The 16444-nt window shown below is 42.2% G+C and overlaps 1 protein-coding gene across 2 annotated transcripts; it reads left to right on the forward strand.

The window, feature by feature from the left end:
• Positions 1–492: 492 nt before the first annotated feature.
• arrb1 (arrestin, beta 1) lies at positions 493–15315 on the forward strand. Of its 2 annotated transcripts, XM_063906496.1 has the most exons (16): positions 493–567; positions 5566–5596; positions 5896–5956; positions 6054–6098; positions 6445–6641; positions 7015–7074; positions 7203–7270; positions 8552–8687; positions 8959–9043; positions 10314–10386; positions 10756–10893; positions 11718–11801; positions 13091–13114; positions 13260–13330; positions 14051–14099; positions 14535–15315. In XM_063906496.1, exons 1-16 carry the CDS (start codon positions 548–550, stop codon positions 14641–14643), a joined length of 1251 nt encoding a protein of 416 aa, XP_063762566.1. In that variant the 5' UTR covers positions 493–547; the 3' UTR covers positions 14644–15315. The 2 variants fall into 2 exon arrangements, with proteins under 2 accessions (XP_063762566.1, XP_063762567.1); XM_063906497.1 differs by lacking the exon at positions 14051–14099.
• Positions 15316–16444: the final 1129 nt, after the last annotated feature.

Consider the following 16444-nt stretch of genomic DNA (forward strand, 5'->3'; position numbering starts at 1 on the left):
GGTGTAGCTGCTGATCCAGAACGAATGAGCTGGTCCAACTGCAGACTGAAGCTCATGTCAAGTCAGAGTTTTTATATTTTTGGTAAAAGGTAACATTTCTGAGATTTTCACAAAATAACTTTGAAAATTCAACATTTTGAGATTTTTGGAAAAAAGTAAAATGATTTTCAGATTACAGACAGGATGTTGAGATTAAAGGCAGGATTTTAAGGACACAGTCAGAATTACGACACATTTCTGACAAAGTAAGCATTTTAAGATTTGACAAATTTGAGTTGTTTAGCAAAAGTCTAAATTTTCAGAAAAATGACAAAATGTTGAGATTTAAGGATGAAGGTAGGAGAGAGGGGGAGAAAATAGGGAGGAAGAATAAGGGAGAGAGGAAGAGGGAGGCAGAAGGAGGAAAGAGAGGAAGGTGAATAGGAGAGAGAGGAGGGGGAAGGAAACCTCCTCCTGAGAGTCTGACGACTTCCTGTCGAGGGGGAGGAGGGAGAGATCCTCCCTCAGTTTCCACGGTGACGGCCTCCCTCTCTGTCGGCTCATCAGGATGGGAGATAAAGGAACGAGGTGAGTCAATGGGGAAGAGACCTTAAAACACGGTGTGTGTGTGTGTGTGTGTGTGTGTGTGTGTGTGTGTGTGTGTGTGTGTGTGTGTGTGTGTGTGTGTGTGTGTGTGTGTGTGTGTGTGTGTGTGTGTGTGTGACGTCTTCTCCTGCTTTTTATTAATATATTTATGGTGAATATTTGAGCCTGTAGTCTGATGCAGGCGGAAACAGCTACTCTTTTCTCTGGTGTTTTTAATGTGGTTATCAGAAGCCTGGAGGAGGAGCACGTGTCTCTGAGATCTGTTCAAATATTTTCCTTTTTTTATTTATTGATCATGCAGATTTTAAGTGAAATATGTCGAAATGACCGCTGTCAGGAGGGGGGAAATACTTTCAACATTTTCAATATTTGATATTTGTCTTTTGCATTTTCTTCAGTTATTATTGATCTTCAGGAAGAACAACATCATTTTATTTTTATTAAATTACATTATCCTCCACTGAACACTTTTTTAAAAAACATATTTTCGATGTTTTTGTGTTTTTTATTGAACTTTTAATGAAAAGTGAAAAAATATTTTTCAGACAATTTCCATTTATTCTTCCAGAAGAAATTGAACGTGTTTGAAGATTTTTGTGACATTCTTTGAACCTTTGACATCATTTGTAGATCAGATATATAATATGGGCATTTTCAGAACTCAAAAGGGTTTTCCATATTGTTCAGTTGACACATTATTACTTACACTAAATGTTTGGGACATTTCCGACCCTTTTCTTCCTTGACTAAATTTGTTATCATGCAATCAAATCAAATCAAATGTCAAGAAAAAAATCTCCATATTTAAACTATTTTTTCTGAATTTAGTTTTTAGAGAAAACTTAAACTTAATAATTATTTCCAAAATATTTCATGGACATTTTTTCACATGTTTTGGACAAATTCTTTGAACCTTTTGTTAATTTCATAAAAAATACTTATTTCAGTTTTAAAATGTTTATGTTCTTCTGGAAAAATTATGACCGTGTTTTCAAATATGTGTCTCGAGGGAAAAACGTGTTTCATGTATTTCTTTATTATTGTTCTTTACATTTGATCCTTTTTTAAAGCGTTTTTTGACACATTTTTTCCAACATTTGAAATCCAAAATCTAAATTAATGTTGAGTCTTTCAACAGGATTTAACCCCCATGTTACTGAAGTCAGACTGAACATCCCTGTGTGTGTGGGGGGGGGGGGGGGGGGGGGGCGTGCGTGGGAGCGTGTGTGTGTGCGCGCGCGTGTCTCACAGCAGTGTTTGCAGGCTGCTCGTGTTGGCAGAATATTAATGAGTTCAGATCAGTGAGACACACAGAGCAGCTCACACCAGACCTCTGAAACTCAGAGAGGTGATGGATCCGCGTCGGTGTTTCGTTGTCATTTCTTGAAATGCTTCATCTAAATTAAATCTCATATATCTCTTATACAAGCTCATAAAGCCCAACAACGGTAGCATCCACACACAATACTACAACCGTAGACCTGCACCGTTCTCCCACTTCCATCTGGAATATACCTCATTGGTTTTAATACGGTTATTGATTGTTCTACACTTCGTTCTTCGGACATTCTTCTGACCTTTTGCCCACAGAAGAAACACATTCTGTATTGTTTCTCAAAAAAAACATGAAAGGATTTTCGTTTTTCACATCATTTTTCTGACTTTCTTCAGAAGAAAATAAGATTTATTTTTGAAATATTGTTTTTCTAAATGTTCATATATATTATTTGGACATTTTCAGCACGTTTTTCTATATTTCTAGAATATCAGTCAGAATCCAGTTTATTGCCAGGTACGTTAGGCTACTCATACAGGTGTGAAAGCAGTCTCAGGAAATAAGTTGTAAAAGTAGGTCAAAAGTATAAAGATTTAAAGGTGCCATGGAATGGAAAACTTACCTTGGCATATGTGAGAGTTCTTCTTTGAAGACCTCAGAGAACAATTTCAAACACCAGATGGATGAATTCTACGGCCACAAAGTATTTTGAAGAAACCATTTACACCCCCATGTTACCTTTTAATACACAAATATACATCAGCTGATCAGTCTCTTTCTAAAACAATGTTTGATGATTTCTTTAACAAAATCTTCTGAATTGTCTTGGGAATGTTGCCACACGTTTTTAGAAACATTTAAAACTCATCAAATATTTTCGAAATCTTCAAAAACATTTTATTTAAAACGATTTTTGTACATTTTTCATATTCTTTGACTTTTTCCGAAACATCTTTTGCTCATCTATCTGTTTTAAAACTTTTCGTCTTTCTCACATTTTTAGGATATTTTTTGGAACATTTTCCAAACATTATTTCATCCATCGTTCAAACATTTCTCACACATTTTTGGGGCTTTTTAAAAATAAAATCTCATATTTCTGGGATATTTTTGAGGATATTTATCCTAAACATCGCACATGTTTAGGATACTTTTTAAACACTTTTTAGGATTTATCTTTGAATATATTTTATAATTATATTTATTGACATTTTCTTCATATTCTTTCAATTGTTTCTCATATTTCCTTCATATTTTCAGGACATGTTTAGGATATTTCTAGAATATTTCTTGCATATTGTTCCACACCCCTTTAGTACATTGAAATATTTTCCAGCTGATTTTCCGACATACAGTAGTTTGCTGCTGATGAGGCGTTCAGGTGTCGGGGGAATCCTCCGGAGAATATCGATCCGTCGGATAGAGTTTCCTCCTGATCGATGTCGAGCTTCACAACAAACACTTAGGAGACGTTTCTCCACATTAACATACAGTTTCCATTATCTGAATATTATTTTGAACCTACGCCGACATTTACATGAGGATTTAAGGATACAAAGACAAATGTGTGAAATATTAAACGACCAAACATTATTATAGCCTCTTCAAAACACCGTCTGTCGCCTCGAGCTGATAACACTGACTTTGAGATACCCCATAATTAGATGTTATTTAAGTATGACAATTAAGAAAAAAACATGCAAACTACACATTTTACAATGTATGAGTTATGGACTGTGGGTGAATAAAAAGAGTATACTAACAATAGAAAACCACAAACAGTCAAACATGTATAAACACTGAGCCAATAGCAGGATAACCTTTCTTTAAATATCTCCATCATTATCTGTTTGTGTACATTTCTCCAAATCACACCAGGTGTCACTGCCATAGCTGAGCACCTCATTAACACCTTGACTCGTGAAGAATGATTGTGCTAATGTGATGAAGTGTGTCAGTGGTAGTCCCGCAGTGTTGATAAATGAACATCAGCTGGTGTGTGTTCGATGGCGATATGTTTATTTATTTTGTGTTAAAGTCTGATTGGACTAATTGCAGCGGGTAATGGCGTGCTGAGCTCCGGTGAGGCTCGGTGGTTTCCGGTAAAGTGGCTTCCTGATGCTGCTGAAAGCTAATGGGCCCGTGGAAGCTAATTTATGACAGCATTAACACAGGAGGGGGGGGGGGCTGTCAGACAGCATTAGAGACAGGAAGCTGCTGAGGAACATGAACCTCCATCACTGAGAGGACTGCTGAGGGAAATCAGGATGGGTCCATCATTCACAGCAAGGAAATGTAGAGCAGATTAAAGCAGGAAGACGGACATATTACAGGAGAGGACTCTTTAAAGCAGAGACTCTACATACTGACATACACCTGAACATCAGCAGGAGAGGACTCTTTAAAGTAGAGACTCTACATACTGACATACACCTGAACATCAGCAGGAGAGGACTCTTTAAAGTAGAGACTCTACATACTGATATACACCTGAACATCAGCAGGAGAGGACTCTTTAAAGTAGAGACTCTACATACTGATATACACCTGAACATCAGCAGGAGAGGACTCTTTAAAGTAGAGACACTACATACTGACATACACCTGAACATCAGCAGGAGAGGACTCTTTAAAGTAGAGACACTACATACTGATATACACCTGAACATCAGCAGGAGAGGACTCTTTAAAGTAGAGACACTACATACTGATATACACCTGAACATCAGCAGGAGAGGACTCTTTAAAGTAGAGACTCTACATACTGACATACACCTGAACATCAGCAGGAGAGGACTCTTTAAAGTAGAGACACTACATACTGATATACACCTGAACATCAGCAGGAGAGGACTCTTTAAAGTAGAGACACTACATACTGATATACACCTGAACATCAGCAGGAGAGGACTCTTTAAAGTAGAGACACTACATACTGATATACACCTGAACATCAGCAGGAGAGGACTCTTTAAAGTAGAGACACTACATACTGATATACACCTGAACATCAGCAGGAGAGGACTCTTTAAAGTAGAGACTCTACATACTGATATACACCTGAACATCAGCAGGAGAGGACTCTTTAAAGTAGAGACACTACATACTGATATACACCTGAACATCAGCAGGAGAGGACTCTTTAAAGTAGAGACTCTACATACTGATATACACCTGAACATCAGCAGGAGAGGACTCTTTAAAGTAGAGACTCTACATACTGATATACACCTGAACATCAGCAGGAGAGGACTCTTTAAAGTAGAGACACTACATACTGATATACACCTGAACATCAGCAGGAGAGGACTCTTTAAAGTAGAGACACTACATACTGATATACACCTGAACATCAGCAGGAGAGGACTCTTTAAAGTAGAGACACTACATACTGATAGGACAAAGTACAGTAATAAACATGGGTATGATGAACTATAAGACAAACCTCTTTGCATGCGGTCGAACAGCTCCACTGGACTCTGTTAGCAGCTCTATAATCCTTCTGTATGTATATCATCATGAACACACATATCTGTCACGGTGTGCTTATTCCTCATTGGTTTTGTTTGTTATGTGTAATATAAGTCTTCCCTGTAATCTGCACTGTGTCTTTGCAGCTGTAAATGTTTGAGGGACGGATACAGGGTTTCTGATCCTGGTGTGAAATGATCAGTGTCATTGACCTGCTCCTGTGTGTGTTTCAGAGTGTTTAAGAAGGCCAGTCCCAATGGAAAGGTGAGACCTCGTCTGTTTTCACACCTGCTCGCCCCCTGAAGAGACATCCAAACACCAGTCCTAAAAAAGTACCAGAACAACAAAAAGAAATGCTGAAATAAACAGTAATGCTTCTGAGCATCTGCTGATAGATGTCCAACAGTTCATTCTCATTAGTTGTTAGGTCCTGATGGTTGATTCTGATTGGCTGTTAGAAGACCTGAAGCTTTCTGATTGGCTGTTTGAGGTCCTGATGGTTTCTGATTTGCTCTTGATTGTGTGACGGTTGATTGTGATCGGTCGCTGTGTTCCTCCCTCAGCTCACAGTCTATCTGGGGAAGAGAGACTTCGTGGACCAGGTGGATCTGGTGGAGCCCGTCGGTGAGACACTTTAGTTATGAACGCAATATTATTTTTTGACATTGAAACTTGTCCGTCGCCTGGCTGCTTGTTGACTTTCTGACTCTACTTCCTGCAGACGGCGTCATCCTGATCGACCCGGAGTACCTGAAGGAGAGGAAAGGTGAAACATGTGACCCCACCCGACCTTCAGAACTAATGTTGAATTTCTAGCTTTAGGTCAGAATAGACTGACTTTACTGTCAGATCGGGACGTGAACCGGCAACCCGTAGGGTTAGGGTTTGCCGCCCCCAAACATAAATAACACAACATTAAATAATGTCAATGTACAGCAGTCCAAGTGGGTGAGTAACAGCAGACATTTAAATATCTTGTCTACTGAACATTTGATCCCATTGTCGTCCATCTTTAACACGTTGTGGGGTTCCTCAGGGAAACGAGCCCCTGCTCTTTACAGTAAACCGTGTAAATATATAAAATATGAGTTTCAGTTTTTTGTTCCCGTCAGTGTTCGTGACTCTGACCTGTGCGTTCCGGTACGGTCGGGAGGACCTGGACGTCCTCGGTTTGACGTTTCGGAAAGACCTGTTCGTGGCGAACGTCCAGGCGTTTCCTCTGGTGCCCGAAGAGAAGAAGAGTCTGACTCGTCTTCAGGAACGCCTGATCAAGAAACTTGGAGAGCACGCACACCCGTTCACTTTCGAGGTACTGCAGAGACAAGCTAACATGCTAACAGTTTGTCTTATCACAGGACGTATTTCCCTGAAACCACACTGTCAGCCCTCTCCTATAAAGAGTCAGCTTCAAGTTAGAAAGAACCAAAAAAGGGGACATTTTGGAAAACTTGGTGCAAAACAACCGTTATGTGCACAGCAACTAAAAGGATTGATCAAATTACCAACAAATAAACATAGTTTTGTAAAAATAGATGGAACCCCCCCCAAAATAACTCAAATAAGGGTGCAACATAATCTCAAAATGACCTAAGGTTGCAGAAAGACTAAAACAGATGTAACAGATCGATGGTGATCACGAATCGTATCTAAAAAACCTTCTGATTATTTCTCCCTGACTGCAGATCCCTCTGAACCTGCCGTGCTCCGTCACCCTGCAGCCGGGCCCCGAGGACACAGGGAAGGTAAAACGAGACGTGAACCCACCACAACGAGAATGCAACATGTTGAAAGGGAGTCGCCAAATAACCAGAAATAGGTAACGATGCATTTACTGCACAGTCAGCGCTAACGTCCTCTGGTGTGTCTCCAGGCCTGCGGCGTGGACTTCGAGGTGAAGGCTTTCTGTGCAGAAAACGTTGAGGAGAAAATCCACAAGAGGTAAAAGTGAGGCGCAGTAAAGAGATGAATTATGGATGTAAGTGAAACCCGGCGTGCATTAGCGCTGCCTGCTGCTCGCACAGAAACACAGAGTGGTGCACTAATGAGGAATGTTTGTTGGACAGACCAGGAAGTTAGCATTGCAAGGGGTCCCAATGGGATTTCTGAGTTGGTCCCTGAAGGCAGCACCTCCCTGGTCCAATGGGATTCCTCCACGTGATTTTGGATTATGTCAGAAAATAATCCCTTTGTCACGTTTAGCTCAGCAGGATAATCTCCACAGATTAACACCACTTTATGGTTTATGAGTCAAAATGTAACGTTGATGTCGTTGTGTCGTTGTGTCGTTGTGTCGTTGTGTCGTTGTGTCGTTGTGCCGTTGTGCCGTTGATGTCGTTGTGTCGTTGTGTCGTTGTGTCGTTGTGTCGTTGTGTCGTTGATGTCGTTGTGTCGTTGATGTCGTTGTGTCGTTGTGTCGTTGTGCCGTTGTGCCGTTGTGCCGTTGATGTCGTTGTGTCGTTGTGTCGTTGTGCCGTTGTGTCGTTGTGTCGTTGTGTCGTTGTGCCGTTGTGTCGTTGTGTCGTTGTGTCGTTGTGTCGTTGATGTCGTTGTGTCGTTGTGTCGTTGATGTCGTTGTGTCGTTGATGTCGTTGTGTCGTTGTGTCGTTGTGTCGTTGTGCCGTTGATGTCGTTGTGTCGTTGTGTCGTTGTGCCGTTGTGTCGTTGTGTCGTTGATGTCGTTGTGTCGTTGATGTCGTTGTGTCGTTGTGTCGTTGTGTCGTTGTGTCGTTGTGCCGTTGATGTCGTTGTGTCGTTGTGCCGTTGATGTCGTTGTGTCGTTGTGTCGTTGATGTCGTTGTGCCGTTGTGTCGTTGTGTCGTTGTGTCGTTGTGTCGTTGTGTCGTTGATGTCGTTGATGTCGTTGTGTCGTTGATGTCGTTGTGTCGTTGTGTCGTTGTGCCGTTGATGTCGTTGTGTCGTTGTGTCGTTGTGCCGTTGATGTCGTTGTGTCGTTGTGTCGTTGTGTCGTTGATGTCGTTGTGTCGTTGTGTCGTTGATGTCGTTGATGTCGTTGTGTCGTTGATGTCGTTGATGTCGTTGTGTCGTTGATGTCGTTGTGTCGTTGTGTCGTTGTGCCGTTGATGTCGTTGTGTCGTTGTGTCGTTGTGTCGTTGTGTCGTTGATGTCGTTGTGTCGTTGTGTCGTTGTGTCGTTGTGTCGTTGATGTCGTTGTGTCGTTGTGTCGTTGATGTCGTTGTGTCGTTGTGTTTGTTTGTGCAGGAACTCTGTGCGTCTGGTGATCAGGAAAGTTCAGTTTGCTCCGGAGAAGCCGGGCCCTCAGCCGACCGCAGAGACCACTCGACAGTTCCTGATGTCGGACAAACCGCTGCACCTGGAGGCCTCTCTGGACAAAGAGGTGTGTCTACATGATATATAACATTTATAACACACTCATATCGACAGGAACTACAGCTGTCTGTACTGCAGAAAGGGTTTATTAAAATGCTGATTAAAGTACTACCCGTCAACATGTACATGTACACTCCCCCATCGATCAGATGCAGAACAGAAACTATCTTCAAAAACTGAGATTATAAAAACAAGACAATATTTCATATTCATTCTTATAGACATTATTAGCACTAATAATAATGGATATCATCTATAATAGATCTATTCTCTCTCAGATTTATTACCACGGAGAGCCGATCAGCGTCAACGTCCACGTCACCAACAACACCAACAAGACGGTGAAGAAGATGAAGATCTCAGGTCCCTGAACGCACCACTCTGTGTTTGTTTGTGTGTCCCTTTGTGTTAGTAGATTTAAGTACTGTATTTTACTGTGTACTTCTACTTTACTCAAGTACAAGACCTGAGTACTTCTACTTTACTCAAGTACAAGACCTGAGTACTTCTACTTTACTCAAGTACAGGACCTGAGTACTTCTACTTTACTCAAGTACAAGACCTGAGTACTTCTACTTTACTCAAGTACAAGACCTGAGTACTTCTACTTTACTCAAGTACAAGACCTGAGTACTTCTACTTTACTCAAGTACAAGATCTGAGTACTTCTACTTTTACTCAAGTACAAGATCTGAGTACTTTTACTTTACTCAAGAACAAGACCTGAGTACTTCTACTTTACTCAAGTACAACACCTGAGTACTTCTACTTTACTCAAGTACAAGATCTGAGTACTTTTACTTTACTCAAGAACAAGACCTGAGTACTTCTACTTTACTCAAGTACAACACCTGAGTACTTCTACTTTACTCAAGTACAAGATCTGAGTACTTCTACTTTACTCAAGTACAAGATCTGAGTACTTCTACTTTACTCAAGTACAAGACCTGAGTACTTCTACTTTACTCAATAACAAGACCTGAGTACTTCTACTTTACTCAAGTACAAGACCTGAGTACTTCTACTTTACTCAAGTACAAGACCTGAGTACTTCTACTTTACTCAAGTACAAGACCTGAGTACTTCTACTTTACTCAAGAACAAGACCTGAGTACTTCTACTTTACTCAAGTACAGGACCTGAGTACTTCTACTTTACTCAAGAACAAGACCTGAGTACTTCTACTTTTACTCAAGTACAAGACCTGAGTACTTCTACTTTTACTCAAGTACAAGACCTGAGTACTTCTACTTTACTCAAGTACAAGACCTGAGTACTTCTACTTTACTCAAGTACAGGACCTGAGTACTTCTACTTTACTCAAGAACAAGACCTGAGTACTTCTACTTTACTCAAGTACAAGATCTGAGTACTTCTACTTTACTCAAGTACAGGACCTGAGTACTTCTACTTTACTCAAGTACAAGATCTGAGTACTTCTACTTTACTCAAGTACAAGACCTGAGTACTTCTACTTTACTCAAGTACAAGACCTGAGTACTTCTACTTTACTCAAGTACAATATCTGAGTACTTCTACTTTACTCAAGTACAAGACCTGAGTACTTCTGCTTTTAGGTACAGGAGCTGATGCTTGCCCCCTGTGTTGCTGACGGTGCTTTGTGTGTCCGCAGTGCGACAGTACGCAGATATCTGCCTCTTCAACACGGCGCAGTACAAATGTCCGGTGGCCACCGAGGAGTCAGAGTCAGTTTCATTTCTTTGTCTTTTCTTTTTTATTGATCTGGAATCTTCTGCTGTTTGTGTATTAAAAATGTAACGCGTGAACATGAATTAGAATATAGAATCACACACTATGTTAGTGTAAGCTAATGTCTCACTGTGTCCGTGAATCTTTGAACTAATCCGTAACTTTGCACCTTAGTTTGTGATGTTCATGCTAATCTGGGCCTTTACGAAGTGACGAAGGACTCTTTGTTTTTAAGTTTTGTTCCACTGCATCAAAATCTTTACCAAAGCTAAAATATTTCATATAATCTGCAAACAAACCTTTAGTTTGAACCCGGGTTTGCGTGAAAATATCTTTAATGTTATTCTATATTTCTCTGTCCTCAGCGATCTCGTCGCTCCCAGTTCGACGTTCTGCAAAGTGTTCACCCTCACTCCGTTTCTGGCCAGCAACCGGGAGAAGCGAGGCCTGGCTCTAGACGGGAAGCTGAAGCACGAGGACACCAACTTGGCCTCCAGCACACTGTGAGTCAAAACATGATGCCTTCAGGACCCATGGGACAGGGGGGAACTCTTGAATCACCTGATTCACACAATGCTGCAACTTAGTGTGGAGTTCTTCAAAATAGTGAATATAGTTACGAAAGAAATGATTCGGGAGAGGACAAAGGGTCACGTGTGATTTGTTGAGGTCTAAACAAAAGTGACAGAAAAAACTGAATTCTGACTTTTCCTGAAAGTCTTGTAATTGTGACTTTTTTAAACAAAAATCTGTTTTTTTTCATAAAATCTCAGATTTATGACCTTCTTCAGAATTACATTCTATTCAGAAGTTCCAAGAATCGTGGCTTTTTTCATAAAATAAAACAACCTGATTTTATTTTTGGTAAAATGACTTTTTTTACTTCTGAAAAAAGTGAGAGACTTTTTCAAACATTTCAGAATCCTGTCTTTTTCAGAATTCTAATGTTGTATGGGAAAACATAAACATTCAGATTGGTTTTGTAAGTTTGAGCCGGGTTGCAAGTGGTTTGTTGTTTTATCTCTTTCTGTGTTTCTTCAATTTAGTCTGAATATTGGTTGTTGTACGTAGAGTATTCAAACCCCCACTCACTCAATACAATTACACAAATAAAAGCAAGTGATCTGCACCATGTACGTTGAGTTGTTGAGGAGCATGGGATATAAGATTTTCATTGCCAACATATACGCTGTACCTGCTGTGCATATGACCAATAAAACCTTGAAACCTTGAAGTGATAGAAAGCACCATCCTGCCTTCTCCTTCTGCAGTGAGGTAGGTATGTGACGGGCTTTTTATTGGTCCATTTGAATGTGTTTGTGCTCAGGTTGAGGGAAGGAGCCAATAAGGAGATCCTCGGCATTATCGTGTCATACAAAGTCAAAGTGAAGCTGGTCGTATCTCGAGGCGGGTGAGTGACTTTAACTAATTATCTCAAATGATCAGCCGAGACCAAATCAAACCCCGTTAGAGTTCATCAGTCCATCTGAAATGACTCGGTTAGCTACGTTAGTGAGCTAGCTTCCAGCAGATCTGCAGTGACATCAGGAGTCATGTGATCACGTTGTTAAAGAAAGACCAGAAAACATTTCAGGAGAACAACAACAGAGACAGAGACAACAACAGAGACAGAGACAACAACAGAGACAGAGACAACAACAGAGACAGAGACAGAGACAGAGACAACAACAGAGACAGCTTATGACCCTGAACGTCCCCAGTCCCAGCTGTGTGCGTCTCTCTTTAGTGTCCCCTGGTCTCCAGCTGTGTGTGTCTCTCTTTAGTGTCCCCCTGGTCTCCAGCTGTGTGTGTCTCTCTTTAGTGTCCCCTGGTCTCCAGCTGTGTGTGTCTCTCTTTAGTGTCCCCTGGTCTCCAGCTGTGTGCGTCTCTCTTCAGTGTCCCCTGGTCTCCAGCTGTGTGCGTCTCTCTTTAGTGTCCCCTGGTCTCCAGCTGTGTGCGTCTCTCTTTAGTGTCCCCTGGTCTCCAGCTGTGTGCGTCTCTCTTCAGTGTCCCCTGGTCTCCAGCTGTGTGCGTCTCTCTTTAGTGTCCCCTGGTCTCCAGCTGTGTGCGTCTCTCTTTAGTGTCCCCTGGTCTCCAGCTGTGTGCGTCTCTATTTAGTGTCCCCTGGTCTCCAGCTGTGTGCGTCTCTCTTTAGTGTCCCCTGGTCTCCAGCTGTGTGCGTCTCTCTTTAGTGTCCCCTGGTCTCCAGCTGTGTGTGTCTCTCTTTAGTGTCCCCTGGTCTCCAGCTGTGTGCGTCTCTCTTTAGTGTCCTCTGGTCTCCAGCTGTGTGTGTCTCTCTTCAGTGTCCCTGGTCTCCAGCTGTGTGCGTCTCTCTTCAGTGTCCCCTGGTCTCCAGCTGTGTGCGTCTCTCTTTAGTGTCCCCTGGTCTCCAGCTGTCTAAATGCTGCAGATGTTCCTGCATGAGTTCTGATTTGTGTTTCTATATCTGCATCCTCTCTGAAGCTGCAGAGTTTCCCTTGATGGAAGACTTTGGCTCGTTGTAGCACATTCACCAGTTTGTGTTTGCTAACTCTTGAGATGATAAAAAGTCATATTTTGAAAGAGGGGGTCTTGGTTTCTCACTTGTTTTATTTGAAGCTCCAGGACAAATAACAAGAGTTTGGTGATTGGGCTGAAGAAAGACCTCCCCCTTCTTCAGAAATGATATGAAACTAAAGCGTTAATGTTTCTTGATTTCAGGCTCCTGGGAGATCTGGCTGCGAGGTAATCTTTCTCCTTCTGTCACTGAGATTTACAGAGGGCCCCTGAAAGCCTCATGGATAATAGGCCCAGTAATAGATGTGTGTAATAAAGCCTCTGAGGGTTATGGTTGTTTTTATGGCGGTGCTTCTGATGATTTGTGTTTCAGTGACGTCTCTGTGGAGCTGCCGTTTACGTTAATGCACCCGAAGCCGTTAGAGGAGTCCTTCTACACAGACGGTGAGTACACCGCACGCTCGTCAATAATGACTCTGCAGGACATTTAATCTGACATTTACCAGTGTTTACAGCAGAGCCATTACTGTGAACGCCAGCAAAATCTGTAAAGTAGAGACTCTACATACTGATATACACCTGAACATCAGCAGGAGAGGACTCTTTAAAGTAGAGACTCTACATACTGATATACACCTGAACATCAGCAGGAGAGGACTCTTTAAAGTAGAGACTCTACATACTGATATACACCTGAACATCAGCAGGAGAGGACTCTTTAAAGTAGAGACACTACATACTGATATACACCTGAACATCAGCAGGAGAGGACTCTTTAAAGTAGAGACACTACATACTGATATACACCTGAACATCAGCAGGAGAGGACTCTTTAAAGTAGAGACTCTACATACTGATATACACCTGAACATCAGCAGGAGAGGACTCTTTAAAGTAGAGACTCTACATACTGATATACACCTGAACATCAGCAGGAGAGGACTCTTTAAAGTAGAGACACTACATACTGATATACACCTGAACATCAGCAGGAGAGGACTCTTTAAAGTAGAGACTCTACATACTGATATACACCTGAACATCAGCAGGAGAGGACTCTTTAAAGTAGAGACTCTACATACTGATATACACCTGAACATCAGCAGGAGAGGACTCTTTAAAGTAGAGATGTGTCTGTAAATGTTTTCCCTCTCCTCTGTGCAGCTCCAGATGAAGCTCCGATCGACACAAACCTGATCCAGTTCGACACAAAGTGAGCTTCCTCTCTGTTTTTGTGTCTCAATGACAAAATGTTCACTTTTCAAAGTGTCCTCTCAATGTTCACATGCGGAGACTCAGTATTGAAGGATGATCTCGGGTACGGCGAGGTTTCTCCGAGTTTCCAACTGGTCTCCTGGGGTCGTTCCTGTTCAAATTTCCGAGTGGGAACTTGGAAACTCCCACTTCCCAGTACAACTGGAACGCACATATGTGACGTTGCAGTTAATCAAAGTGGTGCGTTTACAAGAAGGAAACTCACAGATAAAAACAGAGCAACTCAAACTCTCTTAAATCTAACGTACAAACTTAGCATAGGAATTGAATTACAAACCAAAGTAAGGCACAACTGTGTTAGTGTCTGTCTTTCTGATTTTTCTTGGTTTGTCTTTTTATGATTCCCCCCCCCTCCCCCTCCCCCTCCCCATAGCGACGATGACATAATCTTCGAAGATTTCGCCCGCCAGCGACTTACCGCCGGAGCGAATGACGACGAAGACGAAGAGCCGGTGGACTCGCCAAAACTGGACGACAGATAGAGCCGCCACCCCGCCCCCCCCGCTGCTGTTGTTGTTTGGCTGCTGTTTGTAGAGTCCGGAAAACTGTCCGGAAACCCTTTAAACGCGATCCCGTCCCGACGCCGTGTTTCAGACGGAGGAGCTCGGCCGGTCGTGAATCGAACCGGCGCCGCGGCGGGGTCGTCACGGTGGCCGGTAGCATGCCTCTGATGTCACTTTGTTCTACTTGTTTCCATTAGGGAGCTGCAGGAGTAACGTTGTGTTGAGATTAGTTTCGATGTGTCGTATCAAACGGTCCTCATAGACACTGCCAAATGCTCACCGTGTTTCCCCCGAGAAACACCCTGAGAAGAAGCTTCCCAACGAAACGCAACCGAAACTGTCCGAGAGGGAAGTGTGGCCTCGTTTGCATGAAATACATCCATACTTATTATTATTTATTAATATCATGAATAATCAACCTTTATAGAGGATGGCCCTGAAACATATGATCATTAACCTGCATCACGATAAACATCGTCCTCCTTTTATCTCAGCTGCTGAGTCTTTAATCTACCAGTATCTGACATTCATAAGAGAGCACATTTACATTTCCCTGATATGCAAGATAACAACTACGGAGGCCGACAGATGCAAACGAGCCACAGCGTCCCAAACCTCTTCCATCAGGAGGAACTCTGCAGCTTCAGAGAGGATGCAGATATAGAAACACAAATCAGAACTCCTGCAGAAACATCTGCAGCAGCTCTTCAACACATGCAGCATCTAGAGAACATTCAGCAGAGGAAACATGAGCAGTTTACTAAAAGCTGCAGAAACCAAACGCTGCAAGAAGCTCCAACACCAACGTCCCCTGGTCTCCAGCTGTGTGCGTCTCTCTTTAGTGTCCCCTGGTCTCCAGCTGTGTGCGTCTCTCTTTAGTGTCCCCTGGTCTCCAGCTGTGTGCGTCTCTCTTTAGTGTCCCCTGGTCTCCAGCTGTGTGCGTCTCTCTTTAGTGTCCCCTGGTCTCCAGCTGTGTGCGTCTCTCTTTAGTGTCCCCTGGTCTCCAGCTGTGTGCGTCTCTCTTTAGTGTCCCCTGGTCTCCGTTGTGTTGGAGCTTCTTGCAGCGTTTGGTTTCTGCAGCTTTTAGTAAACTGCTCATGTTTCCTCTGCTGAATGTTCTCTAGATGCTGCATGTGTTGAAGAGCTGCTGCAGATGTTCCTGCATGAGTTCTGATTTGTGTTTCTATATCTGCATCCTCTCTGAAGCTGCCGCACTTTTTGGGATGTTGTAGCGCGTTTGCACCTGTCGGCCACCATAAAAACTCGACAAGTTTGAAGTTGTAAAAAAGAAGTCTGTGGAGAAAATGGCCTCTCTTTAACTCATGAGCCACAGGATAAAGATTGAAATTACAAAATGAAAATACCAACACATTAGTTCTCATTATTTGAATTGGCTTTTATTTCTGAAAGGGTCAAAAAACCGATATATTGCTGATAAAATCTGAACATAAAGAAATCTCTGTCACCACGACTTCAAACACGCCTTGACGTTTCTTTACCTTCAGATGTGAAAGATCAAATTACAATGGATGCAGTGTTTATCTTTTATAGTCTGATCCTTGTTTCTACAGCCTAAAGTTAATATGTAACATTTCTTCATTAAATTTGCAAAAATAACCAACCAATGTTTTATTTTCAGCTCTGTTTCAACTTTTCTTGAATCCCAAATGTTAAATACGCCTTTTCCACTAAAAAACCATCCCAGTGTTGGGAGCAGTGGGCTGCCATCATGAGCCCGGGGAGCAGTGTAGGGAAGTTGCCTTGCTCAGGGACTCAGAAG

Source organism: Eleginops maclovinus, chromosome 18 (genome assembly GCF_036324505.1).
Source record: "Eleginops maclovinus isolate JMC-PN-2008 ecotype Puerto Natales chromosome 18, JC_Emac_rtc_rv5, whole genome shotgun sequence".
In the NCBI taxonomy this organism is placed as follows: domain Eukaryota; kingdom Metazoa; phylum Chordata; class Actinopteri; order Perciformes; family Eleginopidae; genus Eleginops; species Eleginops maclovinus.